This window comes from Neofelis nebulosa, chromosome 14 (genome assembly GCF_028018385.1).
Source record: "Neofelis nebulosa isolate mNeoNeb1 chromosome 14, mNeoNeb1.pri, whole genome shotgun sequence".
Classification (NCBI taxonomy): domain Eukaryota; kingdom Metazoa; phylum Chordata; class Mammalia; order Carnivora; family Felidae; genus Neofelis; species Neofelis nebulosa.
Genome location: NC_080795.1, coordinates 35,063,831 through 35,083,051, shown reverse-complemented (window position 1 = coordinate 35,083,051; position 19,221 = coordinate 35,063,831). Strand labels below are relative to the sequence as shown.

The window sequence follows — 19,221 nt, the reverse complement described above, 5'->3', positions numbered from 1 at the left end:
ACGGTTTTTATTTATTTTTGGGACAGAGAGAGACAGAGCATGAACGGGGAAGGGGCAGAGAGAGAGGGAGACACACAGAATTGGAAACAGGCTCCAGGCTCCGAGCCATCAGCCCAGAGCCTGACGCGGGGCTCGAACTCACAGACCGCGAGATCGTGACCTGGCTGAAGTCGGACGCTTAACCGACTGCGCCACCCAGGCGCCCCTGATCATGCAATTTTTATCTGTCATTCTATAAATTTGATTTATCATATTAATTGATTTATGTTCAACCATCCTTGTTCAGAGGTAAATCCCACTTGTTAATGAGGTCTCATACTTTTAATGTATTGTTGAATTGGTTTGTTAGTATTTTGTTGAAGATTTTTGATTCTGTGTCCTCCAAGGATATTGGGGTGTGGTTTTCTTACAGTGTCTTTGTTCTGGTTTTAAAGCTGCAGGGCACAAAATCAACATCAGTTGCATTTCTATATGCTAACAATCAGCTATTCGAAAAGGAAATTAAGAAAATAATCCCATTTACAATAGCATCAAACCAAGGAGATAAAAAACTTATACACTGAAACTGTAAAACAGTGACAAAAGAAATTAAAGAAGTCAGTACTAAATGAAAAGACAACTTGTATTCATGGACTGGAAGAATTAATATTATTAAAATAGCCATACTACTCAAAGTGGTCTACAGACTCAGTGCAATCCCTGTAAAAACCCCAATGATATTTTTTTACAGAAATAGAAAACAATCTTAAAATTCCTATGAAGCCACAAAGATCCCAAAATAGTCAAAGCAATCTTGAGAGAAAAAAAAGCAAAGCTGGAGGTATCATACTTCTTGATATCAAATTACAAAGCTATAGCAATTAAAATGGTATCTTACTAGTATAGAAGCCGACATATAGATCAGTGGAACAGAATAAAGAGGCCCCAAATAGACCTACACGTTTACCATTGACTGATTTTTAACAAGAATGACAAGAATGTGCAATGGAGAAAGAATCATTTCTTCAACAAATGGTGTTAGGAAAACTGGATATACACATGCAAAAGAATGAAACTGGACCTTTATCTTACACCATATATAAATATCAACTCAAAGTGAATTAAAGAGTTAAAAGTTAAGGCTTGAAACAATAAAACTCATAGAAGAAAATACAGGAGAAAAGCTTCATGACATTAATCTCTGCAATGACTTCTTGAAAGAGACACCCAAAGCACAAGCAACAAAAGCAAATATATAGAAGTGGGACTGTATTACACCAAAAAGCTCCTGCACAATGAAGGAAACAATCAACAAAATGAATAAATGACCTATGAAATGGGAGAAAATATTGGCAAACCATATATTTGATAGTGGTTAATATCCAAAATACAGTAGGAACTCCTTCAATTCAATAGAAAAAAAAATACAAATAATGGATAAAAATGGGCAAACAACTTGAATAGATATTTCTCCAAAGAGGACACACAAATGGCCAACACATGTATGAAAAGGTGCTCAACATCACTAATCATCAGGGAAATGCAAATCAAAACTACAATAAGATATTACCTCATACTTGTCATGATGGCTATTATTAAAAAAACAAAAGATAACTGTTGGTGAGAATATGGAGAAATTGGAACCCTTGTATACTGTTGGTGGAAATCTAAAATGGTGCAGTCACTATGAAAAACATATGGAGATTCCTCAAAAATTAAAATAGAGCTACTATATGACCCAGCAATGCCACTAATGGGTATATATTCAAAAGAATTGAAATCAAGATCTAGAGGTGATATCTTCAGTCCCATGCCCATTGATGCATTATTCACAATAGTCAATATATGGATAAAACCTAAATGTCCATCATCATTTGGATAAAGAAATGTGGTATATACATACAATGGAATATTATTCCACCTTAAAAAAAGGAGGAAATTCTGCCATATGCAACAACATGTATGAATTGGAGGATATTATGCTAAATGAAACAACCAGTCATAGAAGGACATATGTTGCCTGATTCCAACTATATGAGATATCTGAATAGTCAACTCATAGCAACAGGGAGTAGAATAGTGGTTTCTAGGGGCTGTGGGGAGAAGGGAATAAGGAGTTGTTGTTCAATAGGTATAAAGTATCAGTTACACAAATGAGTAAGTTCTAGAGATGACGTATACAACTCTGCATCTATAGTTAATATTACGTAAGCATTTAAAAATTTGTTCAGAGGGTAGATCTCATGTTAAGTGTTCTTACCACAGTAAAAAAAAAAAAAAAAAAAAAAAACCAGAAAAAAATCCTCAAAACTTTGACTAATGTGTTAAAGAAAATGTGGAAAAAATGGGCTGAAATGATGAAGAAATGTAGCTACTATCTGATAATTGAAACCTATATATATATATTTTTTTAATGTTTATTTCTGAGGCAGAGAGACAGAGCATGAGTGGGGGAGGGGCAGAGAGAGAGACAGACAGACAGACAGACTCAGAAGCAGGCTCCAGTCTCAGAGCTATCAGCACAGAGCTGGATGCGGGGCTCAGACTCACAAACCGTGAGATCATGACCTGAGCCAAAGTCGGTCGCTCAACCAACTGAGCCACCCAGGCACCCCAAAAACCTGTATGTTTTTTATTCAATTTATTTAAACTAAACAACAACAAAAAAACCCGAATATACCTATTTCTCCCAACCCACTTCCCACCTCTGGCAACTATTAATCTGTTTTCAGTTTCTATGAGCTTTTTATTTTTCTTTATTATTGTTTTTTTTTAGATTCCACATATAAAAGAGATCAATATTTGTCCTTTTCTGACTGACTTATTTCACTTAGCATAATGCCCTCAAGGTCCATTCATTTTGTGACAAATGGCAAGATTTCATTCTTTTTTAATAGCTAAACAATATTCTATTGTTTATATATACCACAATTTCTTTACCTATTCATCCATCGATGGACACTAAGGTTGGTTCCATATCTTGGCTATTACAAATAATGCTGCAATGAACATACACAGGTGCATATATCTTTTCAAATTAGTGGGGGTTTTTTGTTTCCTTTAGATAAATACTCAGATTTGGAAGTTAAGAGCTCAACAGCTAGATTTAACAGCAAATTAAAGTAGAATATAGGATTGGTGAGTGGAAGAAAGAAGAATTAAAAGTATGCAAATACACTGAGGCAGAGATAAAAAGAAATATATAGAAAATGTGTAGGAGAAAGGACACCTAGAGTACAAATTTCTCACATATATTTAAATGGAGTCTGAAATGGAGAGGAAAAAAAATGGGGCAGAATCATTATTTGGAAAAAAATCCTGGCTGAGAATTTTCCAAAACTAATGAAAGATATATACCAGTAGATTCAAAAAGCTCTAAGACCTAAACAGAATAAACAGAAATAAAACCAAAGCCAAAGGTTGGCACATCAAAATAGACCCCCTGAAAAGCAACAACAAATAGAAAAATTTTAAATCCCAGCAGGTTATTTTCTGGATATTGATAAGTTGATTTTATGGTAAAATTTAAATGGAAATTCAGAGAGGACGAGAATTGGGAAGGCAATCATGAAGAAAAACAGAGCAGCAGGATATAGTCTATAAAAAGTCAGAATTTATATATAATTGTCAAAAATTAAGCTATGCTCCCATTGGTGTGGGGAAAGAAAAACATATTTATATTACATAACAGTGAATACGTAAAGAAATATATAATCACCTGATTTATAAAAACGATGGCAATGTGGTTCAATGAGTAAAGGATGGTCTTTTAAGTACATAAAGCAGGGAAAATTGGACATATGTAAAAAACAAAAACAAAACAAAATACTTGACCTTAAATTCATATCATACACAGAAGCCATATCTAGATTGATTGTAGATTAGTTGTGAAAGATAAAACAATAGAGTTTTTAAAAGTAAACACAAAATTTGAGAGAGTTTGAGCAGATGAGTGGAGAATAAGATCCAGGCTGGATTTCAATGCTGGCTCTTTGTGGCCATAAGAATTCGGCTTTGTTTAAACATCCAATAATTATACAGGCACTACTGAGCTGTGTCTGAAACTCCTCATTTTTACAAACTAGTCAAAATAATTGTAGGTCTGTGAAAAAACGCTGATCAGGATGAATGAGGTGCATAAAAGACACAGGTGTTTTATTTAGATATATATTCTGCTCTTTTAATTTTGATTTTGCCGGAATTAGCTAACAAAATAAGACTACCTTGTGCAAACACTCTTGTCTCACTTTCATCACAGTGATTTAATCCAAAAAATGCAGCTGAGAGCTGCACCTTAATCACAAATCTCAGTTAAGTTCTCAAAATATAATCCAGATGTTGTCCTCTTTGGGTACTTCTATCCTCACCACACATTATTTTTAAAGGAAGACTCAACATGTGTCCAAATTCAGTCATAAGAAAACATTGAAAGCACCAGAGCAAGTCATGTAAATTTCACTAGTAGACGCCCTTGAAGGAGGCAAAATTTGAAGTATCTTTAGAATTGTCAGAAAACAACATAGTGACAAATACAGAATTAAAAATGAATACTTGCATGAACCTTAACACATTGGAGAAGAGTGTTTTACTTTTCTTATGCTACATGGTTTAATACACGTGACTGGCTTTGTATTCAGCATCTCTTCTTGCCCCAGTCCCTAAACCTGAAGTTGAATTTGACACCTTTTTCCACTGAACATAAAAGCAAAATATCACATAAAAATCATTAGTGACCAATTGGAGATTCTGAGGGAAAACAGAACTTTTACTTTCAAACCTGACACTGCAAACAACTTAAAAGTTTAATTAGAAACGTGTATTTTCTTCTAAGTCTCTCTCTGACCACACTTCCAACCTAGGATTTTCTCCTTGTTCCATTTGCTCTTTCTGCTGCCTCTTAAATACCTATTTCTCAGATTTATCACATTCCCCATTATGTTCAGATCCCCAGAATGCATAGATTACATCTTTGCTCACACAGGTGGCAGTTCCAGCAAGTTAGCCAGTCCTTTCTAGCACTTCTTATCTCCAATTACCCTGTGAATAAAATACTCTTTCTCATTTATACCTCTCCTACAAAAAATATCTGCATCCACCTCAAAAAATCTCAAGGAGAAGACAACACCAGAATGTACTTGTGATACTCAGGGCTCCACTGACTACTGCCTTAAACTCCTCTCCCAACTAAGGAATAAAAGGACCTTCTCAATATTCTCTTCTGGGTAGTGTTTCTGATCCAGTCTGATGACTTAGCTTTGAAGAAAGTCACTTTTTAATTCTGGAGTTGTCCCTATCAGTAGAGTCAGGCAAAGTTATAGTTTGACCAGTAGAGGTTAGTAGGTATATCTCAAGGTCGCGGAATATGCAGTTAGTGCTATGAAAGGGGGAAGGGGTACAGAGGTGAACTCAGAAGTTCAGTCCTCATCACATTTCATCCTGAGTCAGAGCCCACCTGACAGAAACATCTTTAGGTGGGTACTTCCTCCACTTTAGCTGCTAATTCTGGTATCTCTGCCTTACTTTCAAACTGCTCTCATTTCATGAGCTTAATTTCTCTATGACAAGAATATAGTTTCTACCCTTAAAAAAACTAAAATGAGTGTGGCTTCATGTTTCTACTTCCTAGTCTTGGGAAGTCCATTGTTTTTATTTCCAAATCTACGTCTTCATGCCCCTGTTGGTCATATCAGCTCAGTGTAGGACGACCATCAGGCCAGAATTAAATTAGTGGGCAATTTCAGTGTCCAGGGCAAGTTCTGAAGGTCAATTTCTTCCTGTTCTCTTTAGTACATATGACCTCAGGCAGCTAAGCCACATGTGAGTAATCTGCAAATGGCCCACTTTGAACTGATAACAGAAGTGTCAAGTCAGTGATTCCATTTTATCTACTAAGGGTGGGCATTATTACCTCTAATCTTCTTCCTCCTGCATCAGCTTTACTAAGAGACAGATAGGAAGGGTAAATTTTTCGTTTTAAATGAATTCAAGGTCTTTCCACGAAGGCTTATTTATAAACTGCTCTTGAAGTGACTACCTCTGGGTAATCTAACACTTTCTCCACATCATCTTATCACAAATCTTATTACAAAGTCTCTGGAGTTCTAACATGTATGTAGAAGTCTTTTATTACCTGCCTTTTTGACTTATGATCAGAATCTTGTCATCTTAATCCTGGCTATTTTCCACTTTATAACATATTGCCCCCCAAACAAAGACATGTCCACCTTATGTAATTCTTAGCACTGGTCTTGAAAATGATTTTGTAATCCTTCTCATTTCTCTACTCTATACCTCTTACTCCTGAGAATTTCAGTGGTATATTCTGACCACAAATCAAAATATTTTTCTGATGTCACTGGCATTGCATTCCCCATACATTTCTCTCTTTTCTGGTAGCTTTTGACCTCAAAAAAATCATTCTAATACTTGGTTGATGACCAAATCACCCAATAGAGTACTTTCTCCAAGAAACTCTACATCTACAGACAACATCTGCCATGGATATCTTATTAGAATCTTGGAAAGATTTTGATATTAAGAAATTGGTTAACTTCTGTAGTTCAATTATATATTCATACTAGCCCAAGACTTTAGAATATCATTTACTGATTCTTTCACTCAATACATGAAATGGTACATGAATTTAGCACTTTATTTTAATCTTCAGTATTAAACTTTGCAAATACTCATAATGTTTCTCTGCTATGAAGTCATACGCCAACTATCATCATGGTTTTGTCATTTGGCAACTATAGTGAGGAAACACTCTTGTTTCACTTTCATCATGATGATTTAATAAAAAATACATATGAGAACTGCACCTTAATCACAAATCCCAGTTAAGTTCTCAAAACATAACCCAGATTTTGTCCTTTTGGGGGGACTTCTATGCTCGCCACATATTAGTCGCAAAGAAAGACTCAACATGTGTCCAAATTCAACCATAAGAAAACACTGAAAGTATCAGAGTGAATCATGTGGATTTCACTAATGCGTTTTGTGGGGAGACAGAGGGCAAAGCTAGCACTGAGAACCACACTATAATCAGGTTAGTTTTTAAAAATTCCATCTATGGATGTCTGGTCTTCCAAGACCCTATTTGGTTAAACTGTTAATCTGTTTCCTTTTCTTTTGACATCTCTACCTTTTTCTCATATCATACATCATAACCTGCCACCTTTACAAACACCCTTTCCAGACATGTGGACTTGGATTCTGCCTCCTTTTCATGTGGAACAATACCATCAGGCCATCTGGTCTTCTCCAGACCTCTCTGGAATGTTATGGATTCTTCATTATATGATAAAGTTTTTCAAGGGTTTCTTCACATTTCTTGTATTAGTTATCAAATATTCTAATTGAACTATTCTCACATGATCTAATTTATAATGTTCCTCTACTCATTCTATAGCATATTGTAAACATAAGTTTTGTAGATTTGGCATAACGTGTATTTATTTCAACTACAATACTTTAATCACATAAAACGGACATGCTAAAACTGTTTAAATGTATGCTCTTAAAAATGTGAAATTTTAAAAATTATTTTATTGTGCTAAAAACGCTTAACATGAGATTATCCTTTTAACAGATTTTTAATTAACAATACAGTATTGCTATCTATAGTGACAATGTTGTATAATATATCTCTAGAACATATTAATCTTGCATAGGTGAAATTTTATTAATTATACTATTGATTTTATTGATTATTGATTTTATTTATACATTGATTGGCAACTATCCATTTCTCTGGCTTCCAACCCCTGACAACAACAATTCTATTTTTTGCTTCCATGAGTCTAATTTACATACGTCCTATAAGTGGAATCATGGAATATTTGTCCTTCTGTGACTGATTTATTTCATTTAGCAGAATATCCTTGAGGTTCATCCATGTTGTCACATATAGTAAGTAGGCATGCAAAAGAATGAAACTGGGCCCTTCCCTTACATCATACACAAAAATCAACTCAAAATTAATTACAGACTTAAATATAAGATCTGAAATTGTAAAACTCCTAGAAGAAAACATAGGTGAAACTCTTATGCAAGGCTAATTATATGGTACATTTTTGTTGATATATGAAAGTTTGTGTAGTCTTTTATAAATCTCTATATTACCAAAAGTATTACCATAACTAACATTAAAATACATAAATACGTGTAAATATCCTACTGTATTATTTTCTAGAGAGTGGATAATATTCCAGTCATTTTAGTAGCAAGGCTACCGAACATTAAAATATAATAGATGCTTGCATTTAATTACTATGGATAATGATATTTATTATAAGTTGATCATTTTACTTACATCTTTCAGATGACCAAAAGTTGGTTTAGCTGTATGGAGCATAAGTTGCTTGGTCACTGGGTCTAATTCTAAAGGAAAACCAAAGAAAATATTTAGAATGTACTCAAAAGTAGTAAAAAAATAAACAAAGAGTGGAAAAGTTGTTAATATTTATCAATATTTTTATATGGAAGACCAAATTGGATTTCCCCTAATAATAAAATTGACTACTCATTTGTACTTTTTCCTAAATTCACATTCACGGATACTCTGATCATCACAGAGAATTTTAGCAAAAATTAATCTAATTTGTACAATGTCTAACTTCATAATCAGAAATTAGAAAGTGTTCTATACTTAAAATGTGGCAGACATGTTATTACAGATATGTAATATCAGTGTCTCTTTGTTATTACAATGCCACATGTAATTTCATGTCTGTAAGATTATTGGTTGACTACCCCAAAGCCATTACATTATCCCTTGCCAAAACACTTTATGAGAAGCTAAAAACACTAGATTATTTGCTTTTTCATGCTCCTAGAATCTCATTCTCCTAAGGCATAGGCATGTGGACAAACATAATGATAATTTATCATCCAAATGGGAAAACATTTGAGAATAAAGAGGAATTATTTATAGTTGTTCTTGGACAATAGAGTGAGCATACCAGAAATTTAACCAATGGGATTTAAGAGATAGTGTGCTGGGAGACTTTTGGGGAAATCTAAATTCCAGGATTTAAAAACAGTCTGCAGTGGGCAACTGCCTGTTATGTTCTGGACAAAGCTGTATTGGATCACAGAGCCTGCAGCAGCATTCTGGATGCATGAAAAGACAAGACTATGGGCAACAGCCCACACATTGAGGATAGCACAGTGAACAGACAGAGAATCTTTGCTGACATCATTGGACAGTTTGCCTCTTCTTACATAATAAATAACTTTATCCTTTTAATTAGGTGTCTTTTTCAACTCGTGCCAAAAGCATCCTAAATAATATATTCATTAATATTAATATGTACTAAAAATTGGAACCATGATATTTCATGTGCAATCCATTCAATTAACTATTGGACAAACTTTTTGATCATTTTTCCTCCTTAGTTTTATGTAGTCTTTATAATATCTGTCTTCTTCAATATTGGAATATATGATGAATCTACCAATATTTTTAAGGTAAAGAGGTCAGTGTCAAAACACACTATGTAATATCAGCAAACCTATTAGCCAATTTTATAGTTGACTTAAAAATCAATTACTAATTAAAATCATGATGTTAACTTACTATCTTGAAAAATAAAAGTTGCTCTAAGTAACAGAATTTAAAAAAACACTGGAGTAGTTAATAACTCAAATTCATTTGACTGTAATATTAGAACACATTTAAGTTAGCTAAACTAAAAAAGTATATACTTGAAAAGGGCATACAAAATAAAAAGAGTAGAGTGACAACATGGCATAATGAAACACTAAATATGGGATAAGAAATATTAGGAAACAAGGATGCTAGCTTTGTACATTGAAAACTATGCAATCCTTCTCATACTGTTGCATTTGCTTCCCCTTAAAGTATCTGTCCAACTCTTCACTGCCTCATTTTATATAACATTAATATGAGAGGCCCCGAAATCAACTTGACATAATCTTATAATTCAGGAAACTACCAGTTGACCCAGTACTTATGACAGAGTTCATTTATTGAGAAAAGATAATTGGCTTGTCCCAACCTATAAATTTGTTCACATCAATTAAGGATACATCCCTAATTTGATACATCAATTAAAAGAGACTGATTAAGGAGCTCTTTTTTCTGGGTCTGTGAGTGGGAAACAGAAATGAAATTGGTATAAGAAGCCAAGGAAACTCCAAGTTGATTGAGCATATTAAATGCTAGACACCACCAGACAAATTTCATGTTATTTTGTGCAATTCTCACATAATTTCTACAAGATAGGTATTCTTGCAACAATTTCACAAATGAGAAATTGAGGCCTCAGAAAAATTAAGCAAGTGACATTGCCAAGATTTTAGCCAAAGTTTGTCTATCTCAAAAAAAAAGGTAGAAAATGGATAATGACCTCATTTTAAGTCACAGATATAGTTTCCACTTTTGTTTTTCATTAACAGAAAACACATCACAGAACTGTATGGATTTTTCCTCAGTTTTATGGGTATAAAAGTATAGGAACATCATTGTTGTAATAGATGTTAGCATTAATATTCATGTTTTTTTAAACACCATCCTTAGGTTGCCCAGATAATGATGTTGCATTTGATAATTTAGAATTTCATGTTTTCTGCCCATTTCTTCACTGGGTTAGTTGTTTTTCGGGTGTGGAGTTTGGTGAGCTCTTTATAGATTTTGGATACTAGCCCTTTGTCTGATATGTCATTTGCAAATATCTTTTCCCATTCCGTTGGTTGCCTTTTAGTTTTGTTGGTTGTTTCCTTTGCTGTGCAGAAGCTTTTTATCTTCATAAGGTCCCAGTAATTCACTTTTGCTTTTAATTCCCTTGCCTTTGGGGATGTGTCGAGTAAGAGATTGCTACAGCTGAGGTCAGAGAGGTCTTTTCCTGCTTTCTCCTCTAGGGTTTTGATGGTTTCCTGTCTCACATTCAGGTCCTTTATCCATTTTGAGTTTATTTTTGTGAATGGTGTGAGAAAGTGGTCTAGTTTCAACTTTCTGCATGTTGCTGTCCAGTTCTCCCAGCACCATTTGTTAAAGAGACTGTCTTTTTTCCATTGGATGTTCTTTCCTGCTTTGTCAAAGATGAGTTGGCCATACGTTTGTGGGTCTAGTTCTGGGGTTTCTATTCTATTCCATTGGTCTATGTGTCTGTTTTTGTGCCAATACCATGCTGTCTTGATGATGACAGCTTTGTAGTAGAGGCTAAAGTCTGGGATTGTGATGCCTCCTGCTTTGGTCTTCTTCTTCAAAATTACTTTGGCTATTCGGGGCCTTTTGTGGTTCCATATGAATTTTAGGATGGCTTGTCCTAGTTTCGAGAAGAATGCTGGTGCCATTTTGATTGGGATTGCATTGAATGTGTAGATAGCTTTGGGTAGTATTGACATTTTGACAATATTTATTCTTCCAATCCATGAGTAGGGAATGTCTTTCCATTTCTTTATATCTTCTTCAATTTCCTTCATAAGCTTTCTATAGTTTTCAGCATACAGATCTTTTACATCTTTGGTTAGATTTATTCCTAGGTATTTTATGCTTCTTGGTGCAATTGTGAATGGGATCAGTTTCTTTATTTGTCTTTCTGTTGCTTCCTTGTTAGTGTATAAGAATGCAGCTGATTTCTGTACATTGATTTTGTATCCTGCAACTTTGCTGAATTCATGTATCAGTTCTAGCAGACTTTTGGTGGAGTCTATTGGATTTTCCATGTATAATATCATGTCATCTGCAAAAAGCAAAAGCCTAACTTCATCTTTGCCAATTTTGATGCCTTTGTTTTCCTTTTGTTGTCTGATTGCTGATGCTAGAACTTCCAGCACTACGTTAAACAACAGCGGTGAGAGTGGACATCCCTGTCGTGTTCCTGATCTCAGGGAAAAAGCTCTCAGTTTTTCCCCGTTGAGGATGATGTTAGCTGTGGGCTTTTCATAAATGGCTTTTATGATCTTTAAGTATGTTCCTTCTATCCTGACTTTCTCAAGGGTTTTTATTAAGAAAGGGTGCTGGATTTTGTCAAAGGCCTTTTCTGCATCGATTGACAGGATCATATGGTTCTTCTCTTTTTTTTTGTTAATGTGATGTATCACGTTGATTGATTTGCGAATGTTGAACCAGCCCTGCATCCCAGGAATGAATCCCACTTGATCATGGTGAATAATTCTTTTTATATGCCGTTGAATTCGATTTGCTAGTATCTTATTGAGAATTTTTGCATCCATATTCATCAGGGATATTGGCCTGTAGTTCTTTTTACTGGGTCTCTGTCTGGTTTAGGAATCAAACTAATACTGGCTTCATAGAATGAGTCTGGAAGTTTTCCTTCCCTTTCTATTTCTTGGAATAGCTTGAGAAGGATAGGTATTATTTCTGCTTTAAATGTCTGGTAGAACTCCCCTGGGAAGCCATCTGGTCCTGGACTCTTATTTTTTGGGAGATTTTTGGTAACCAATTCAATTTCTTCGCTGGTTATGGGTCTGTTCAAGCTTTCTATTTCCTCCTGATTGAGTTTTGGAAGCGTGTGGGTGTTTAGGAATTTGTCCATTTCTTCCAGGTTGTCCAATTTGTTGGCATATAATTTTTCATAGTATTCCCTAATAATTGTTTGTATCTCTGAGGGATTGGTTGTAATAATTCCATTTTCATTCATGATTTTATCTATTTGGGTCATCTCCCTTTTCTTTTTGAGAAGCCTGGCTAGAGGTTTGTCAATTTTGTTTATTTTTTCAAAAAACCAACTCTTGGTTTCGTTGATCTGCTCTACAGTTTTTTTAGATTCTATATTGTTTATTTCTGCTCTGATCTTTATTATTTCTCTTCTTTGCTGGGTTTAGGCTGCCTTTGCTGTTCTGCTTCTATTTCCTTTAGGTGTGCTGTTAGATTTTGTATTTGGGATTTTTCTTGTTTCTTGAGATAGGCCTGGATTGCAATGTATTTTCCTCTCAGGACTGCCTTCCCTGCGTCCCAAAGCGTTTGGATTGTTGTATTTTCATTTTCGTTTGTTTCCATATATTTTTTAATTTCTTCTCTAATTGCCTGGTTGACCCACTCATTCGTTAGTAGGGTGTTCTTTAACCTCCATGCTTTTGGAGGTTTTCCAGACTTTTTCCTGTGGTTGATTTCAAGCTTCATAGCATTGTGGTCTGAAAGTATGCATGGTATAATTTCAATTCTTGTAAACTTATGAAGGGCTGTTTTGTGACCCAGTATATGATCTATCTTGGAGAATGTTCCATGTGCACTCGAGAAGAAAGTATATTCTGTTGCTTTGGGATGCAGAGTTCTAAATATATCTGTCAAGTCCATCTGATCCAATGTATCATTCAGGGCCCTTGTTTCTTTATTGACCGTGTGTCTAGATGATCTATCCATTTCTGTAAGTGGGGTGTTAAAGTCCCCTGCAATGACCACATTCTTATCAATAAGGTTGCTTATGTTTATGAGTAATTGTTTTATATATTTGGGGGCTCTGGTATTCGGCGCATAGACATTTATAATTGTTAGCTCTTCCTGATGGATAGACCCTGTAATTATTATATAATGCCCTTCTTCATCTCTTGTTACAGCCTTTAATTTAAAGTCTAGTTTGTCTGATATAAGTATGGCTACTCCAGCTTTCTTTTGGATTCCAGTAGCATGATAAACAGTTCTCCAGCTCCTCACTCTCAATCTAAAGGTGTCCTCAGATCTAAAATGAGTCTCTTGTAGACAGCAAATAGATGGGTCTTGTTTTTTTATCCATTCTGATACCCTATGTCTTTTGGTTGGCGCATTTAATCCATTTACATTCAGTGTTATTACAGAAAGATACGGGTTTAGAGTCATTGTGATGTCTGTATGTTTTAGGCTTGTAGTGATGTCTCTGGTACTTTGTCTCACAGGATGCCCCTTAGGATCTCTTGTAGGGCTGGTTTAGTGGTGACAAATTCCTTCAGTTTTTGTTTGTTTGGGAAGACCTTTATCTCTCCTTCTATTCTAAATGACAGACTTGCTGGATAAAGGATTCTCGGCTGCATATTTTTTCTGTTTAGCACACTGAAGATCTCGTGCCAAGCCTTTCTGGCCTGCCAAGTTTCAAAAGAGAAATCAGTCACGAGTCTTATAGGTCTCCCTTTATATGTGAGGGCACGTTTATCCCTTGCTGCTTTCAGAATTTTCTCTTTATCCTTGTATTTTGCCAGTTTCACTATGATATGTCGTGCAGAAGATCGATTCAAGTTACGTCTGAAAGGAGTTCTCTGTGCCTCTTGGATTTCAATGCCTTTTTCCTTCCCCAGTTCAGGGAAGTTCTCAGCTATAATTTCTTCAAGTACCCCTTCAGCACCTTTCCCTCTCTCTTCCTCCTCTGGGATACCAATTATGCGTAGATTATTTCTTTTTAGTGTATCACTTATTTCTCTAATTTTCCCTTCATACTCCTGGATTTTTTTATCTCTCTTTCTCTCAGCTTCCTCTTTTTCCATAACTTTATCTTCTAGTTCACCTATTCTCTCCTCTGTCTCTTTAAGCCGAGCAGTCGTAGTTTCCATTTTGTTTTGCATTTCGTTTAAAGCGTTTTTCAGCTCCTCGTGACTGTTCCTTAGTCCCTTGATCTCTGTAGCAAGAGATTCTCTGCTGTCCTCTATACTGTTTTCAAGCCCAGCGATTAATTTTATGACTATTATTCTAAATTCACTTTCTGTTATATTATTTAAATCCTTTTTGATCAGTTCATTAGCTGTTGTTATTTCCTGGAGATTCTTCTGAGGGGAATTCTTCCGTTTGGTCATTTTGGATGGTCCCTGGAGTGGTGAGGACCTGCAGGGCACTTCCCCTGTGCTGTGGTGTATAACTGGAGTTGGTGGGCGGGGCCGCAGTCAGACCTGATGTCTGCCCCCAGCCCACCACTGGGGCCACAGTCAGACTGGTGTGTGCTTTCTCTTCCCCTCTCCTAGGGGCAGGATTCACTGTGGGGTGGCGTGGCCTGTCTGGGCTACTTGCACACTGCCAGGCTTGTGGTGCTGGGGAGCTGGCGTATTAGCTGGGGTGGGTAGGCAAGGTGCACGCGGGCAGGAGGGGCAGGCTTAGCTCGCTTCTCCTTAGGTGATCCACTTCAGGAGGGGCCCTGTGGCAGCTGGAGGGAGTCAGATCCGCTGCAGGAGGTTTGGCTCCGCAGAAGCACAGAGTTGGGTGTTTGCGCGGAGCGAGCAAGTTCCCTGGCAGGAACTGGTTCCCTTTGGGATTTTGGCTGGGGGATGGGCGGGGGAGATGGCGCTGGTGAGCGCCTTTGTTCCCTGCCAAGCTGAGCTCTGTCGTCAGGGGGCTCAGCAACTCTCCCTCCCTTTGTCCTCCAGCCTTCCCGCTTTCTGAGCAGAGCTGTTAACTTATGACCTCCCAGACGCTAAGTCGCCCTTGCTGTCGGAACACACTCCGTCTGGCCCCTCCGCTTTTGCCAGCCAGACTCGGGGGCTCTGCTTGGCCGGCGGGCCGCCCCTCTGCCCCGGCTCCCTCCCGCCAGTCCGTGGAGCGCGCACGGCCTCGCCGCCCTTCCTACCCTCTTCCGTGGGCCTCTCGTCTGCGCTTGGCTCCGGAGACTCCGTTCTGCTAATCCTCTGGCGGTTTTCTGGGTTCTTTAGGCAGGTGTAGGTGGAATCTAAGTGATCAGCAGGACGCGCGGTGAGCCCAGCGTCCTCCTATGCCGCCATCTTCCCTCTCCTAGGAAGCAGTTTTTGATGTGCCTATAGCATTATCATAAATTTTAAGTTGTAGTTGTAATAGCAAATAAAAGTAGTCTGGGAGTGAGTGGTCATTCATAAGCCAACTTTTGGGACTGAGTTGCCTCTCTTTACCTCCATTAACTGCTCAGACAAGAATTAAAAGTGGGAAGATGCCATCTGTGAATTGCACTCGATTCTGACATACAGAATTTTCACTCCTTTTCTAACAATGTTTTAACAAGCAAAAAAGCACACTTTTGCAAAGGTGTATGCAGAAATGCCATGTGATTCCATTTCAGTAATTATGATGGCCATAAAATAATTATTGTTTCCTTTTTTTTTTTTTTTTTTTTGAGGCTTCAGAGAGATCTCAGGAAGGACAGCTAAAAAAGTAATGTCAGATTGATCTACAGGATGTGATTCAAAGGGCCCTGCTGTTAGCAGGTTTTTCTGAAGAAGAATGCCTTCAAGAGTTGACATATTTTTATTATAGTGCTTACATGAAGCTCTGAAACCTCAGGAATTGTTATAGAAATGGTACTGGGACTGAGTCCAATGAACAAAAAATTGAAAAAAAATAAGGGTTTCTGAAAAAAATGATTATAGGATGCTTTTCATTTATTCTGAAAATGTAGTGAAATATATTGATACACTCTTTAATGTTACACTAACCTTACATTTCTGGAATAAACCCAACTTTGTTGTGATAAATAGCCATTTGTATATATTTCTGGATTCAGTATACTAATATATTATTACAATTTTGCATATTGTTTATTTTTGAAATTGGCCAGTGATTTTCTTCTTGTAATGTTTTGAGATGTTTTAAAGGCTAATTTAAAAAGTTTAAGACTGTTTTTCTTCTACTCTTTAGAAGCGTTAAGAGTAATCTTGTTAAGATTGACATATGTCTTCTTAAATAATTGGTAGAATTCACAGATTACCAAACAAAATGGGCCTTTATGGGAAGATTTTAAATTATGTATTCAGTTTCTTTAACAGACACAAAATTATTTACATTTTCTGTTTCTTTTGTGAAGATTTTCTCTTTTTTTTTTCTTTATTTTTTCTGTTTGGCTGTATGCCCAACAAAGGCTTGAACTCATGACTCTGAAATCAAGAGTTGCATGCTCTACTGACTAAGCCAGCCAGGCACTCCATTTTGCGAAAATTTTCTAAGGTTTTGCTTTTCCAGGCAATTGTCCATTTTACCTAAATACTCAAGTTTATTGGCATGTAGTGATTCATAATAGCCTTTTATGGTTTTAAATGTCTGCACCTGTAGTGTTTTCACCTTTCTCATATCTAAATAGCATATGTTCTATTTCTCTTTCCTTATAGATAGATAGCACATATACTGATAAGGAGAAATATCCCAGTGAAGAAAATATCCCAGTGAAGAAAAATCCAGGGCCAGATGGCTGTACTGATGAAATTGACCAAACATTTAAAGAAGTAAAACCAATACTTCTCAAACTATTAAAAAGAGAGAAAGAGAGAGAGAGACAGAGAGAGAAAAGGACACTTCCAAACTCATTTTATGATGCCTGCAGTATCCTGATACCAAAGCCAGATAAGGACATTACCAGAAAAGAGAACTATAGGTCAATATCCCTGATAAATATAGATGCAAATATGCTCAATAAAATACTAGGAAACTGATTTCAGTAGCACAATAAAAAGACCATTCATCATGATTAAGTGGAACTTATGTGGATGCAAAGATGTTTCAACATACACAAACAATGTGATACTTCACATTAATTGAATGAAAGAAAAGAACCGTATAATTCTCTAAACAGATGCAGAAAAAAGTATGTGGCATAATGTAACCTCTATTCATGATTAAAAAAATACCTAACAAATTAGGCATAGAAGGAACATATCTCAACATAATAAAGGTCATTATAAGAAGCCCACAGCTAACCTCATACTCAATGATGAAAGGTCAAAATCTTTTCCTCTAAGGTCAGAAACAAAAGTGCCCACTCTCACCACTTGGATTCAACATAGTACTAGAAGCTCTAGCTAGAACAATCAGGCAAGAAAAATAAATAAAAGTCATCAGAATTGAACAGAAAGAAATAAAATCACTATTTGCAGATGACATGATTTTATTTCACTATTTTAGGATTTTTTATGTTAAGTGTTTATTTTAATTCCAATTAGTTAACATACTGAAATGATTTTATATACAGAATATCCAAAAAAAATCAACCAAAAAACTGTTAGAATTAATCAACATTCAGAAAGTTGCAGGATAAAAAATTAACATACAAATAATCAGTAGTGCTTCTATACACTAACAACAAATTTTTTGAAAAGGAAATAAAGAAATTGATCCCATTACAATACCATCAAAAACAATGAAATATTTAAGAATAAATTTTACCAATGAAGTGAAAGATCTTTACTATGAAAACTACAAGATTTTAAAGAAAGAATTAAAGAAGACACAAATAAATGAAAAAATACCCTGTATTATTCATACATTGTAATAATTAATATTGTTTAAATGTAAATACTACCAAAGCCACCTACAGATTCAATGTAATCCTCTTCAGGATTGAAATAGTATTCGTTACCAAAAAAGGAAAGAAAGTACTCCTAAAATTTACATGAAACTGCAAAAAAAAAAAAAAAAACAAAAAGAAAAAGAAAGAAAGAAACCAAAGAGCCAAAGAAATCCTAAGAAGAACAAAGCAAGAAGCATCAGACTTTCTTTTTTAAAACTATACTCTAAAGCTGTAATAATTAAAACAATATGGTACTGGTATAAAAACAGACAAATAGACCACTGGAACAGAATTGAGAACTCAGAAATAAACTCAGGCATGTATGATCAAGTAATATTTGACAAGGGAGTCAAAAATACTCAGTGGAGAAAAGACAGTCTCTTTAATAAATGGTTCTGGGGAAACTGGATATTCATATATAAGAGAATAAAACTTGAGGCCTATCTTACACCACTCAGAAAAAATAACTCAAAATGGATTAAATACTTAAATGTAGGACCTGAAGCCATGAAACTCCTAGAGAAATATAGAAACAGTCTCCTTGATTTGGGTCTTGGTAATGAGTTTTTTAAGAAATTATGCCTAAAGCAAGAAACTAAATTAAAAATAAATGTGAGTACATCAGAATAAAAACCTTCTGCACAAGAGTGTAACCATCAACAAAGTGAGAAGAGAATCTGCAGAATGGTAAATAATATTTGTCAACCATATATTTGAGAAGAGGTTAATATCTGAAATATACAACACACTTCTACAACTCAATGGCAAAAAAACCCAAATAATTCAATTTTAAAAATGGGCAAAAGATCTGAATAGAAATTTTTCAAAAAATATACAAATGGCTGACATCTATGAAAGATGTATAACATCACTAGTCATTAAGGAAGTAAAAATTAAAACCACAATGAGATATCACCTCACACCTACTAAGAGTAGCCATCATCAAGAAGACAAGAGGTAACAAATGCTGGTGGGATGAGGACAAAAAAGATCTCTTGTACATTGTTGGTGGGATTGTAAATTGGTACAGCCATTACGGAAAACAATATAG

The 19,221-nt window shown here is 35.7% G+C and overlaps 1 protein-coding gene across 3 annotated transcripts in view; it reads right to left on the bottom strand.

Moving 5' to 3' along the window:
• CNBD1 (cyclic nucleotide binding domain containing 1) overlaps window positions 1-19,221 on the bottom strand; it is a 458,767-nt gene that overhangs the window by 35,419 nt on the left and 404,127 nt on the right. For all 3 annotated transcript variants that reach the window (XR_009253278.1, XM_058698491.1, XM_058698492.1), the window contains one exon: window positions 8,294-8,361. Coding sequence is in view for 2 of the 3 variants with exons in the window: in XM_058698491.1 (XP_058554474.1) it covers window positions 8,294-8,361 (68 nt within the window). In the remaining variant the exon portion in view is untranslated. The remainder of the gene's footprint in view (window positions 1-8,293; window positions 8,362-19,221) is intronic.